The 15,313-nt window shown below is 38.3% G+C and overlaps 1 protein-coding gene across 5 annotated transcripts in view; it reads right to left on the bottom strand.

The window, feature by feature from the left end:
• LOC149845274 (uncharacterized) overlaps positions 1 to 15,313 on the bottom strand; it is a 168,023-nt gene that overhangs the window by 61,335 nt on the left and 91,375 nt on the right. For all 5 annotated transcript variants that reach the window (XM_089995655.1, XM_089995660.1, XM_089995658.1 and 2 more), the window contains 2 exons: positions 15,218 to 15,284; positions 10,926 to 11,382 (listed from right to left, as the gene is read on the bottom strand). In XM_089995655.1, coding sequence (XP_089851781.1) covers positions 10,926 to 11,382; positions 15,218 to 15,284 — 524 coding nt within the window. The remainder of the gene's footprint in view (positions 1 to 10,925; positions 11,383 to 15,217; positions 15,285 to 15,313) is intronic.

Raw genomic sequence — 15,313 nt, 5'->3', positions numbered from 1 at the left:
TGCTTAAGAAAATATATCCAACAACATCTAGAGTAGTCATCAACAAAAATGACATAATAGGAGAATCGTTCTTTAGATATAATAGGTGTAGGTCCCCATACATCCCAATACACAAGTTCAAATGGTTTGGTTGTGAACATAAATCTTTGTTCAAAAGGCAAGCTTCTCATTTTTCCAAGAATACAATCATTGCAAGTGAAATCACTTTTACAAAGGTCTTTAACAAAATGTAAATAAGAGAGTTTGGCAATATTGGGATGCCCAATACGTTTATGCCAAACATTTATATCTTTATGTTGGGCAATATTACAAAAAAAGTGTTTTGGAACTTGAAGAAATTTCATGTAGTATAGATCTCATTTCCTAGAACCTTCCTCAATCAACTTCCCAGACCGACGATCCTGTATCCAACATTTATTTGATAAGAACTTGACATCACACTCGTGGTCCGAGAGTTGAGAGACCGAAAGCAAATTTAAATTTAGTTTTGGTATAAATTTAATTTTGAGAATAAAAAACCTTGATTTTCAAAATTTTCAATTCCTTTAATATAAAGAGAAGCACCATCCGCAGTTGAAACAAAAGAAGGTGATATATTTTTTATGTATTCGAAAAGAGAAAAAATATTTGGAGTCATATGGAAAGAGGTACCCGAATCTAAAAGCCAAAAAGTCTTACCGGGAGGAGAAAAGGTTGACATGGCAGCTCCGAAAATGGATCATTTGAGGAGAGGTTGAAGAGCCTCCATAATTTGACTTAATGATAATGCTCCATTATTAGAAGTAGATTGACTCTCCTCCTCATGTGGTTCAAAAGTGGTGGACATGGCCACCTTCTTTTTTCACTTTGGACAAACCGGTTTAATGTGTCACGGTTCTTTGCAAAAATGATAAATAATTTTACCATATTCTCTTCCTTGGTATCTTCCATTTTGGCCACCATTTTGACTACCTTCTTCTCTTACTCCTTGATTTTGATTTTGAAACTTATTGAAGTGAGGGGGTTTGTAAGTTTTCAAATTATATCCCGGTCTAGAAACAACATAAGCTCCTTCATTCTCATCCTTAGTTGAAGACATAGCCAAAACATTTTGATTGGATTTGTTCATTCTCAATCGAGTTTCTTCTCCACTTAGCTTAGTAAGAAAATCTTCTAGTGGTGGAGAAGTAAAAGAAGATAGAAGAGAGGATCTTGTTTGCTCGAATTTGGGTCTAAGCCCATTCAAAAAATTGAAGAAGTGATCTTCCTCTAATTGCTTGTGTCGTAGCTCAATAGCTTCTCCACTCTATTTTGGTTCAAGGAGAGCGAGTTCATCCCAAATGGATGATAATTCGGCAAAGTATTCTCTAATAGACATTTCTCCTAGTTGAAGAGTCAATGCCCTTTTTTGAAGATAATATTTGTGGGATAAATCTCTTGAGGTGTACATCCTCTCAAGATATTCCCAAACTTGAGACGCCTTTTTAAATTTAAAAATATTGGCATTAATCTTAGTCTCAACAGTAAAAAAAATTCATGAAAGGATTTTGTAGTTTTTCATTTCCCATTCTTCATGTTTCTTGTTATATTCTTCAAAAGCCTTCACTCTTTCCTCTCCATCAAGGACTTTTATTTCTCCTTTTTCAACAATAGTAATTTTTTGTTCAGGTTCCGGAATCGTACCTTTGATGTAACCCCAAAGCCCTTTTCCCTTGATATAAGCTTCTATATTACCGGCCCAAATATGATAGTTTGACCCATTAGTTTGAATCCAAGGGAAAAATAAGTCATTTTCCGCCATTGAGAGGCTTTTATGAGGAAAAGAATCTTCACAATACCACGAGAAGTAAATTGTAAGAGCTTTCCACACCAAAATACAAGAATGAAGAGTGGGCATGATTTTCGAGGCAACCTACTTGATGATGCAGGACACGTGCTATTCTTCTAGAAACTTGGCTCTAATACCATGTGAAAATATCTTCAAAAATAAAGCTATGTGCACAAAGGCACTAGATTCTCAATAGACAATATGTTCACAAAGGCACCAAGAGAACACTCATAAAAGAGTACAAATGCACAAAGGCATGAAAAAATAAAGAACAAATTTATTGAACGAGTGAGAGAGCCTTTATAAAAAGGATAAATTTACAAGGGGGATAACCCCATGTATATGCACGTGAGAGGACCCAAGGAGGGGCTCCCATATAGGCGTTGGACCCCCCTCCAACAGTCATATTTATGACCGTTGGAGGGGCCCAACGTCTATATGGTGGGCCCCTCAATGCTTAAAAGACAAAAAAAATAAAAAGAATAAAAAAAGAATAAAAAGCATATTAAAAAATGAATATGCGTGAAATGATGAAAAGACTATTTTACCCCTAGTGGGTATTACAAGAAATAAATAAATATATATAGATATATGGATATATAGATATATAGATATATAGATATATAGATATATATGAATTACAATTTAGCAGGGGGCACATTAGTATTTTTTTCCTTTTGTATTTTGTTTTTTAGTCTTGAAGTTCTAGCCATTGGGACTAGCCCAACGGCTAGTTGACTAGCCTCTTGTGCCTTGTATTCCTTCTATAAATATGGGTTCTTCTCATATCTTGTTATGCTTGTCTCAAGCATTCTCCTCACAAATATATTTGTATTTTTTATGTGTTATTGCCCATATGTGGCCTTGTGATATTGTTTTGTATTGGCCCATAAGATGTTCTTTGTTTGTGCACTCTTGTATGTTGGTAAGCCCATAAGTGGCATCTATTTGTGCACCTTTTCATTTCATTACATATACAAGCTCTACAAAATTAAAAAATACATAGAGAAGCACCAAATTAATTACCATAAGTTCTACCGTCCAGTAGCTATTCTTCAGTGTGAAGAATGTTTTGAATTGGTACAAGCACCCTTTCAATCCTAAGATGAGCAACAATTACAGCATAACCACTAGAACACAATGAAATAAGATATTCACAGATTCTACGGACAAAAGGGACACAAGTGAAACCAAGCATGATGGACCAGATGGCTAGACATGTCTTTTGTTGTGCAATTATTTGTTATGAACTGGATCATTTGTTGCATCCCATCTTACAGTATTCTGTACAGGTGATTGGATGCTGATGAGTACGCATGTATCGGCTTGTACTCATAGTCACAAATATCGTTCTCGGAAATTTCTCGATGAGTGAATATCTTGGGCTATGTCACATAGGTGTGGGTGCAGATGTGGGTGCGGGTACGGGTGCGGATGTGGCGATGCGGCACTTTAAAAAAACTTGGGTGTGGGGGTGCAGGAAGGATATATATAATTTTTAACAGTTTTAAGTTAACACTGTGTATTTGTGTGCATTTATGTATTTATATATATAATATAGATAAAAATGGACTTGATTAGGGTTAACTGAATCTACTTTTGGATAGAAATGGACCTCAGTGTGGTTGACTTCACCTAACACAAAGGAAGTTGTGTCCAAGTGTCGCACCCGCCTGGGTGCGGATGCGGGTGCAACGCGGGTGTGGTGCCCTGTTAGAAGAGTCTGTGTGACAGATCTTGGGAGATTTTAATAAAGCTTGTTTTTCTCAGAAAATTTTCAGGAAAATCTCGGTATATTATAATACATGATAAATAAATATGTAATAAAAAATTAAAAATTATTATATGTTAAAAGTAAAATTATAACGTGTTTGTAAGTATTATGTAATTAAGAACTAAGTTGGTTGGGTGAAATTTAATAAGCAAAATAATTCAAGTTTTTGAATGAGAAGAGGGAATAGTCCCATATCGATCAAGAGAGACGCTCTTTCCTCTTTTCTCTATTTAAGAGAGGCCACTCTCCTTTTCAAATAGGCATTGGGAAGGCACAAAGGATGCCTTTACATTGATTGCCATGCAGCCAATTTTTCTTTTTTTTTTATGTTTTTGTCTCTTTATGCATTGGAAACAGAAAATTGCTATCCAAAAATGGGTGTCCGCGTAGGCACCTTTTTATATTTCATTACGGAAGGAACGAATTTCAAGCCCTTTCCTATTTGCTATAGTAATGGATGAGCTTACGAGATCAATTCAAGAAAATGTGCCGTGGTGTATGTTGTTTGCTGATGATATTGTTTTGATTGATGAGTCTAGAGCTAGGGTTAATGCTACGTTAGAATTATGAAGACAAACATTGGAAGCAAGAGGTTTTAAGTTGAGTAAGAGTAAGACAGAATACATGGAATGTCGATTTAGTAAGCAACGAAGTAGTGATGGGAGTGTAGTGAAGCTTGGTGAGCACGAAATACCGGTGGATGATTCTTTCAAATATTTGGGATCTATTATTCAAAAGTATGGAGAAATTGATGGAGATGTAAATCATAGGATAAAGGTTGGGTGGATGAAATGGAAGAGTGCAACTGGAGTGTTGTGCGATCGTAGAATGCCATTGCGGTTGATGGGAAAGTTTTATAGGACGACTATTAGGCCCGCTTTACTATATAGTACGGAATGTTGGGCTGCCAAGAGACATCATATTCAAAAAATGAGTGTAGCTGAGATGCGTATGCTGAGATGGATGTGTGGAAATACAATAAAAGATAAGATTCGAAACGAGGAGATATGTAAGAAGGTAGGCATTGCACCCATTGAAAATAAGATGAAAGAGAATCGTTTACAGTGGTTTGAACATATTCGACGAAGGCCTAATGATGCTTCAGTTAGAAGGATGGAGAAATGGGAAAATATATTAGTTAAAAGAGGTTGGGGTAGGCCTAGGAAGACATGGATGGAGGTGATAAGAAAGGATATGAATGCTTTGAACCTCACCGAGGACATGGCATTGGATAGAAATGAATGGAGGAGAAGGATTCATGTGGAAGACCCATAATGATTTTCTTTGTTGGTTCATATCGCCGACCCCAATTGTTTTGGGATGAAGGCGTAGTTGTTGTTGTTGTTTGTAAGGAACTGATTTCAAAGAGAGCCAAAGGTATGAAACTGCCCTTTTGTAAATTTTTGTCCAGGATTTTAAATAATAATCTCGATAACATCACAATATTATCATGATATATTCATAAGTTATGATTTTTAAAATATCATGATATAATCGGGAATAATACGTTTCCTGAATATGTCGCAAAAATATCGCAAGATTTTCAAAATCTCGGCGATGTTTGTGATTATGCTTGTACTATCATCAGTTCACACAACACTTAATAAAGTTTAGTGGTCAACCAAAACACTTCTGACACCTCATGTTGCAGGGCACAATGACATGCCAGAGTTGGATGTGGGGGGATCCAAATAAGAAGGGTTAATGATGATAGCTCCATCAATGAGCAGGACAACCAACCCGATGGTTTGTCCAGAAGATCAGAGTAACTCGCTATCATTCTCAAGCCACAGCAAAGAGTTAGCCTCATCGTGTTAGCTGAAAAGAGTGAACCTAGGAATAGAAGACCTAGGAGAAGGCATAAAAAGCAAGAACTCTCACACTGTGCCACTAAAGATCAATAAATGTACATATACGTATACATGTATAAAAATAAAAATCCACCAGGATTTCTTAAGTGATAACTCTGTGGTATATGTGATGCACATGTATCTGCTATCTTAGCTAAAGAGAGCATGTGACACACTGGCCAACTGTGTTAATGCAAAGGTGTCACACTCTTTTGCGTGGAAAGGAATTCTACACACAAAAGTATGGCTGTGACATACATAGCCACATGTGAGGGTGGGAAATCTAGGATGGCCAGAACCATTTCTTAGCCAAATGAATCCAACATTACCCATTGATCATAAAATCACATCCTCACAACAGAAGGCGATAGTCCCATTATTCATATGCAACAAAGGTATGATAACACCACATTGGAAGCCTTCTTCAACTAACCAAGGTCAATGATCACAGCAGAGGGCTCCATAAGAACATAAGCATGCGTCCTTTTAGGAAAACAGTCTGAACATCCAAATGATATGACAGCCAACTGCAATTGACAATAATGGAAAACAACATAGAGAAAAATCTCATATCAAATCCATATTTTGTGTGCACATATCTTCACTATCAATTTAGCCTTTGTATCAGCTCTCTAAAAATCTCATATGAATTCCACATTTTCTACTTTTGGTTTTGCATTAAAGAACATTTTTTGGGGTCAGTTTTGTTAATTTTCTCCGAAACTATAAGCATCTTGATTATTTAGCTTTGAAATCACATTATCAAGATTTCATGTTGAACTATCAAGCAAAAAATGGGATAAAATACTAGTACTTCATTGGAATTTAGTCTTTCATTATTAATTTGCAAAGTTGGCACCTTTTCATAGTTCAAAGCTTAAACTTTTTTTTTTTAGAATAAAGAGAAGTAAAGAAGAAGCCAAAACAAGTACTCTTTTCAGCGCACACAGAATCCCCATCGCTTTGAACCAGCTTGAAGGCACCTGCTATTTGACCACTTGAGACCCCATAATTGTAACGCCCCAAAATTTCCAACTTACAAACCTTTCAGAAAAACAGACAAGAGACTAAAAAGAGATCTCTTTATCTCAGAGATGGTTTATGAAATCAGCGAAAGACTATTCTTTTGTTAATTTCAGAAAGGCAAGCTGACAACTTTGGGCGCGTTAGCTAAAAGAATCAAAGCGCACAACCCATGCTACTTGCAAACACTTGGAAAAGCCACTTTCATTTAAGAAGTTCTCCAAATAGTACAAAATTCGGATATCCCAAGGAAAATCCGTTACAAAACCCCAAACAACATGACGCGAGCTAAGAGCAGGAAGAACATCTTGAAACCATCTTGCCATCGCGCCATCGCTTGTGGTGTACCTAATCATCACTTGTACCCATAGAATGGGTTAGTTTCGCGAAAAACTAGTAGGTGCACAAGAGAGAGTACAGGAAACTGAATTATGTACATTTAATTCAGTAGGTTACACAATTTAAAGCAAATATGCAGTCAAACAGGTAAGCAATGCATGAGGTAAAATAGTGCAAGCGCAAAAGTAGTACAAGCGAGTAAGTAGTGCAAGCAGACCAGTAGTGCAAGCGAATCAATAGTGCAAGCGAGTCAGTAGTGCAAGCAGATCAGTAGTGCAAGCGAGTCAGTAGTGTAAGCAGATCAGTAGTGCAAGCGAGTCAGTAGTGCAAGCGAGCGAATCTCACTACTCAACAACTAGTGTGAACAAACTTTATGTTTCGATATAACTGGCCTGTGGGTACGCGCACGCAAAACGTAGATACAACTGAGACTAGTTCGGGCGTCTGTTATTCTATGTATTTTCAATAACCCGAATAGTTAGTTGAGTCTGCTCCTAAAGGGACGGCTTTAGCCGAGAGAGGATTCCCTAAAGGCTAAAAAGCAGTGTCACGGATGCATCCAACTTCTGCAGAAGTGTTGAGCTAACTAATGTAGCCCCATTCCCCTAACTCCAATGACCGGGGAGGTCGGATCATTGCCCGTGAGGTGGTTATTAACAACCTGTCCATTGGAGTTTTGTATCGCTCTATCCTCTCCCTTGACAGACAACAAGAAGCGAATGGGTGCGTTAGGGGTTGCTTAACTAACCACCCATTTTATGTTGTGGTCTTTAAACCACTCGAGCATCTTGCCTATGAAGGCGAATCAGTCACAATTTAAGTGATTACAGTATTGTGCATTTAGCACTATTTGAGGTCGCACGACCATCTCATACGATCATCGCAGTACGAGACGTGTCATGCACGACTACAAGTACTCTAGGATGAAGGGGGTATAGCTCCTCAATAGAAGCCTCAACAGGAGTGTTTCACAAAGATGTAAAGTTTATCAACTTTACTTTATCCTTTGAAACAACAGTACCTTGTGCCAACATTATGCATGCGATTTTCTAGAACCTCATCCGCTATCGGGGTATCTACATGCCTCGCATGACTCGATACCGGCCTCGATAGACGGGATACAAGTGTCTCAACAGGACCCCTGCTAAGTAGCTCGCTCGAACCCCAACTCGTCTGCAGGACTGCATACTCGAAGAGTCAGGATCCTTGCAAGGTATTTCTCTCCTTAGACTAGGATGTAACGCTAGCTTCCACCTCAACTCTCATCGCAAGAGAGAAAGTGATAAATTTCCCTTGCATCCTCCACGAGGATGCCCTTAAGGCATACACAAAGAGCAAGAACCTGCACATCATCTGCAATAGCAAGGCAATACCAACACATATGCAAAAGCAAGAGCTTAGGCGCAGAGCGCGACGTAAGGTAAAGGCGGTAAGCAGAAGTGCAACGCTAAACCTCGACGCGATGCATGACGGCAAGTAAAAACTGATAGAAGGTAAAGGGCAAGGATTGCAAAACTACATCCTTGAGTGAAGTGCATACTCGTATAAATATATATATTTGTATATATATATTCATTTAATGGTCGTTTTTAGTTTAATTGAACTTAATTCAATTATCCAAGTCTTCAGTGCAATCTTCCCCTACCTTGGTGAATTACGAGCTTGCTGGCGTCTGCGGACGTACACGATTGACGGCTCAGGTCGCGAAGCGCGAGTGGGATCCATCGTAGCTGCAAATATGCGATATTAACATGCAAACCCAGACAAAAGCAAAAGCAAGAGCAAGGCAAATACTCGACTTCTCCGATACATAGGGCTGGGGCCAACCGTCCCAATTGACTCGAAAAAAGGATGGGGTAGGGCCAAATGACCCTTGCTGCCAAAAGAGGGATGTAGTCAATACAAGCAGATGACTCAGGTTTACTAGGAATTCCTCGTTGGAGACCAACAATTGTAATGATCTGCCCCCATTACGATGTAGCTTCCAAAGATTTCCCGGGCCTGTCGACCAAGGGTATAGGCTCGCGCACAAAGGGCAGGGGGCATCGGCCCCTGCTGGCAAACAAAAAGGCAGGGGTCGATGGCCCCTGCTGGCAAACGAAAAGGCAGGGGCCGATGGCCCGTACTGGCAAACAAAAAGGCAGGGGCTGATGGCCCCTGCTGGCACACGAAAACGGCAGGGGCCGATGGCCCCTGCTGGCACAACTAAAAGGGGTAGGGGCATCGGCCCCTGCCAGAACAGCCAAAAGAGGCAGGGGCCTTCAGCCCCTGCTGAAATAAACAAGGCAGGCAAAAAGGGGCAGGGAGGAGGGGATCGACCCCTCCCCTGCCGTAGCAGAGACCAGGGAAGAGGGCTCGACCCCTTCCCTGCCGTAGCAGAGAGCAGAGAAGAGGGCTCGGCCCCTTCCCTGCCGTACGGAAGCAGGGAGGAGGGGCTCGGCCCCTCCCCTGTCGTACGGAAGTAGGGAGGAGGCTCAACCCCCCTCCCTCGCAAAAAGGGGGTCGCAGGGAGGTGGCTCAGCCCTCCACTCCCTGCGTAACGGAGAAACGAGGGGGAAGGAATGAGAGAGAGAGACGGAAAGAGGAGAAGAAGAAGAACGTACCTGGGGAGGCTGCCAGAGAGAAGCCCGCCGGAGTACGCATGTCGCCGATGGCCGCGGGTCACCTGCGTCTGCGACAGTGGACGAGCGAGAGAGAGAGAGTCAGGAAGAGACGAGAGGGCGAGAGGCGGTGAGGGGGGGTTCGTAACCCCCCTACCGCCTGCCTCGCTGTCTTTAATGACAGCGAGAGGCGGTGGTTCGGGTCGGGTCCGGATCCGGCCTGAATCAAAACAAAATTTTTTTTTCAGCGTTTTACAATAATACTTTTTTTTTGTGCTTCTCTTGGCTACTTTTTGCTTTTATCCTAACAATTGTTGCCTATCATGTGATATGGTCTATTGGGAACATTAGCTTTGCAATCAATTTTTTCATTGATGGAATAAAGAAAAAAGCATTACAATTGCTCCTCTACTGCAGGTTCCCACAATAGCCTTTGTAGAATAAGAAAAAAGGTCAAGATCTCCATGTCATCTTGCATAGGAAGAACATGATTATATTAATCTAGCAATAATATAAGATGCAATCTGAACACTATAACAAATTTAATAAGGTACTGTTTTTTATTTGAATATAATGCTACAAAATTATAAATCATATTAGAAGCTTTGGATTTATCAAAATTTCGCTTAAATATGGCCTTTTTTATCTGAGCTTTGAACAACAACTAGGTACCACTTCCTATTATGTGCTTGTGTGACATGCATGAGGGAGAGAAGAAGAAGCTCAAAATTTAGGCACTACATAATAATATTGGGACTTCCTAAGAGGTCACCCATCTCAGTACTACTTACGCCCAAGCATGCTTAACTTCAGAGTTTTGATAGGACCCGGTGCATTAGTGCTGGTATGATCACACCCTTATTATTACTGATCTTACCGGCAGATTTTGAATTATATGAGAGAGAGAGAGGGCATTCATCTTCTGGCAACCCATATAACTTAAGAACATGCATTAGGACATTGCAGATTTGCAGTACATCATTTTGCTTGCATATGTAATGGACATTTGTCCACATAAAAACCAGTGAAGAACTCCTAAAACATGACACTTGACTTTAGCTAGCGGGCAAAAGGGAAAACCAAAAAAATGTAGATCAAATTTGCAAAGAACATGGGAGGTCCTCTAGTTGATACGAAAATCCACACCTCACTGAAATTTAAAGTTTTGATTTTTCATTGTTTTCAATCCTAAGTATTACAAGGAATGTTTAAACAGTTGACAACATGCATCACATTGGCAACAGTATTTATTTTCAGAATTATGATAAAGGTTGCAAAAATTGCAATACAAAAGTACTCATTCTAATGACAACTGGTTACACAGCAATAGGGATGAAAGGTAAAAGACAGATCATAGTAACCAAAGAAAGCCTTAGGAGAACATTCTCTTTAGAACTGCAATTAGCGAGCACCTAAATTAATAACTCAGTGCAAGTAAATAAACGCTATAATGCATTAATAAACAAGTAGAAAACTATAACATTCCAAAAGAAGACAACCAAAATTCAGGAAAGAAAAAAGAGGATACAGACCGTTAAGACTTCTTCAGAGCCTATTTCGTCACCTCCATAAATAAATAACTGCCCACCATGATTGTGGATCACATTACCACAAGCACGCCAATGTAAGACAATGACTGGAAGCCTTCTTTCTGCTGAAGATAACTGCAATTTAACTACATCTGATGATGCATGTGCTTGACTTTTTCTAGCAGATACAGATGAAATGTTCCACAATAAAATATCTCCATCTATGTAACCCAAAGCAAGGATGGATCCATCTGTAGAAGCCCAGCAGAAAGAGCATATCTCTTTCTCCTCTTGATCGTTTTTTGAAGGATCACAAAGGCTATCACTTCCAACAGCACTTGATGAATTATTGTCTTCTCCACCCTTTACTTGAATATCAGTGCTATTTCTAATAAAAACATCTTTATCTTCACGAGTATCCCAGAGAATAAGGAGACCATTCTCATATGCAATAAGTACTCTGCAAATAAAGTTACTTTCAGAGTGCAAACAAACAAAGCTGATAACATTTTCTTTTCCTGATAGAAATAGAATATTCTGGGAATTTAGTAGTCAAGATAGAGGTGACAGTAACTTAGTTAAACCACATATCTCAGTTTTGAAGATCTCATTCAAAAAGTAAAAGGGCACGGCCTAAAATGGTAGAAAGAGTAAATAGATGGTGCTATGGAAACAAACAAGTGGGTGAAAATTCATTCTCTTTGTTGCAGAAAAGTCTCATGGATGTTCATGTAGCACAATTGCAACATCATGCTCTGTGCTCAATCTTCTGGTGCTAAAGGTAGCATGTGACCTAATAGGCCTGACTCTTCTAAATCTTTAGTATCAGATAAATAGTTAATCTTAGGAATTCAGAAAATAGTATGAACAGTGACAATTTAAATTCCAACGTTTAACAATGCATAAACATTTCAGAATTGCCATCGGCCAAGAAATGAAATAAAGTTCTCATTTACTATACCCTGTAAATGAATGGCATGTCACCAGTAGAGCAGAAACAGAAGAATCAGCAGATAATATAAATGAGGAAACAGAAAATGAAGATACTGATTATTAATTACTGTAATGGCACACCAGGCTGTGACAATTGGGTAATTTTGGTGATGAAGATGAGAAGTCCAATAAGGAGCACTCCAAGACAATGTTGAAAAACCCAGAGGTCCAACCAAGTGATTTGCCCAAGTTAACCTCGATCAGCACTAAACCTAGTGAATCCAATAGGCTGACCGATCATTTAACATCTCCTGGCTGAGTCATGGAGTTGACCTAGCTGAGTTCTGAGTCTGCATTTAGAACCATGCTTTTAGACAATGTTCGTTTTTTTACTACCATGTGCAATGTGCAGTCCTCGAGACATCTAAACGAATGAAATTTGTGTTTAACCCTTTTAACTGTGTGATATATGTATATATATAGAGAGTAACAGGTATCATCAGACACTTTTTTATCCGACATAATCGGACGTTTTTGCGCTGAATGCTCTTTTTTTCAAAATTTTTTGATGTGCGGCCCTTGTTCGATGAAAACCTGTTCGATAATATGGGTTTTCGTGTGTGTGTGTGTGTGTGTGTGTGTGTGTGTGTGTGTGTGTGTGTGTGTGTGTGTGTGTGTGTGTGTGCACCACAAAGTTGGTATCAATGACTAATTATCATACATTGCTAAGTCTGACCATATAGATTTATTTACACAGTTCATTTAATTTAGAAAACGTCTTGAATTAATATATTTAAACAGGGATAGAAACAAATGGTTAGCACCAAAATATAATTATAAAAAACAAATCATTTCACATCCAAATTGTTAGATTAAAAACATGATCTGTACTAAACATAGTCACAATCTCATTCTCAGCAAATCAATAATAACTCAGAATATTTTCAAAAAATGTGACTTTCTCCAAAAATTTGGGAAAATCTCGGCAAGCTAAGAAAAACATAAGCATATATTTTGTGAGAGAGATTATTTTTCATTCAAGGGCGTGGAGGGGAAAGGGATTGTTTTACGCTCACACGAACAGTCCCGTATCGAGGAGAGTAAGGAGGGAAGGCCCTTCCACATGTTATATAAAGGAGGGCCTCCCTCCTCAAGTCAAAGGTGCCACATCACGTGGGGTGAGCTGCATTGAATGCCTCTTTCTTTTAAGAAATAGAAAAAAAACTTTTAGGTAGTTTATCATGATTTTTTGAAAAATTCATGATTAAATATACAAGATTTTTTTACAGGGACATATCCATTAGTAACGAGACGTGATTTGGTATTCGATCATGGATCCATGTATTGGATCCAGTTGAGGTCTGGCTGTTATGTTTTCTTTACTGTATTTTTCTCTTTCTTTGGGAAGAGAAAAATACAATAAACAAAACACAACAGCCAGACTTCATCTCAACTGGATCCAACACACACATCCACGATCCAATAACAAATAATGTCCCAATAATTATATCGTGTTTTTATCAGAATTATTTTGTCTGATGAAAATAATGCATTATTTTTGCGAAAAATTTAAAAAAAAAAACTGCTGTTTTTTTACTATGGTACCAAATAAATAATGCTAAATCCATCTGCCCAGTTCGCTCTCCTTGGAAATGCATGATGTAAGTTTTCTCATTGATATTACACATATACATACATATATGTGTGTGTCATATTTTTCTCTTCCACTGATGACATCATGCAGCTACATTTTTCATTGTTCTTTTTGGATGTCACGCTTCAACTTTATTTCATATCAGTCTTCCCAAATTCCACTAGGTAAGTGATACCATTTAAATAAACTCTATTACTGCTTATTTTTAACTCTAAAAATATGGCTTGCTCAATTGCTAGTTCATAGCAACAAACCTTAATTTAAAAGATAGGGGATATTTTTTCTTACATTTTACTGCTTGAATAAGAACATTCAATTACTAATCAACGATTGACACTTGAACTTTAATAATCTGAGAAGTCGATAGTTAATACCTAATTGCTGAGCTGCGATGTTACCAGGACCAAACAGTATGACACATGTACTGCTGACTGTCTCATAGACCATGTTTCTGTAAAAACAGCGCATTGGGACACTGCTGTATGAGTGGCATGGAAATTATATCTCTCTTAGTGCTTGCTGATACTGCATAATAATTCATCTCTGATAAACGTCAGCCAATGAAGTAACCACAAGTTATTTGAATATGTTTAGTCAATTTATTATTTTTCACCAAAGTGTTTAAATTTTGAATTTCTCATATTTTTAACAATATTACAAAGTTGTTTTAACTTACCTTTTTAGTTTTCTTAAGGCTGAAGTAGCACTGCCCTGGTCTCTCTCCCTCCCTCTCTGTCTATTGCAACCTTATTCTTATCATGATAAAAAATAAAAGAACTTCGAACATTTCTTTTGCAGATTTAATTTTTTATTAAATCCTAAACTCATCATATAGCAATCCCTCAACCCGGCCCAATCTCAAATACCATGTGAGTCGCAATTGAGAAGATAAAAGAGAAAAACAATCACAAACATTCAACTCTGTAATTGAATGAAACTCCTATGACAGTCTTTAAGAGATCACAAGGAGGGCCGGTAAACGAGCCGAACAAACCGAACAGGGCATGTTCAGGCTCGGTTGTTTACTAATGGATTGTGCTCGTGACTCAGCTCAGGTTCATGTTTAGCCAAGCCGAGCTTGAGCTCGGCTCATACCTGAATGAGACAAGCCGAACATGAGCAGGCTCGTGTAAAAACATTCTATATTATTTATACATGGAATATATACATTACACTTAAAATATATATATTTAATATTTTATATATTATGCTTAATAGTTCACATTTTATATATATATATATATATATATATATATATATATATATATATATAAATGTTTTTCATTCACCCTTCTCTTTTTATATATATTTTATGCATTCTCTTTTTAATATATTACACAAAATATATATATTATCTATACAAGCTCTCTCGAGCTGAGCCAAGCCAAACATCCTATGTTCAAGCTAGACTCGTTTAAGCTAAACGAGCTGCTCGTGGCTCATCTCGCCAGCTATATAAACCAATCAAGTACAAGTTTATAACAAGCCGAGTCACAAGCTGCTTGGTTCGTTTACCATCCCTAATCACAAGCCAACAAGACAAATCTTTCACTTTCATATTTAACAGCATTCCTAATGTGTAATAGCACCAAAAAGAGTCTGAAGCATTGTAAAAGCATCATAATTTCAAACCAGACAAAAAATAAGAAAAAAAAAACATACATCAGAAGATTCATATTCAGCTACTGCAGTATTTCAAATGAATTACCTATTTGCTGGTGAAGAGGGTTGTGGAAGAATTCCAACCACAGTTGGACTAGTGGGCACAGTTATTCCTGACATGTTGGAACAAGTATAAGTTACA

This window comes from Nuphar pumila, chromosome 2, assembly GCF_984573655.1.
Source record: "Nuphar pumila chromosome 2, dmNupPumi1.hap1.1, whole genome shotgun sequence".
Lineage (NCBI taxonomy): Eukaryota > Viridiplantae > Streptophyta > Magnoliopsida > Nymphaeales > Nymphaeaceae > Nuphar > Nuphar pumila.
This window is presented reverse-complemented; position numbering and strand designations above follow the sequence as displayed.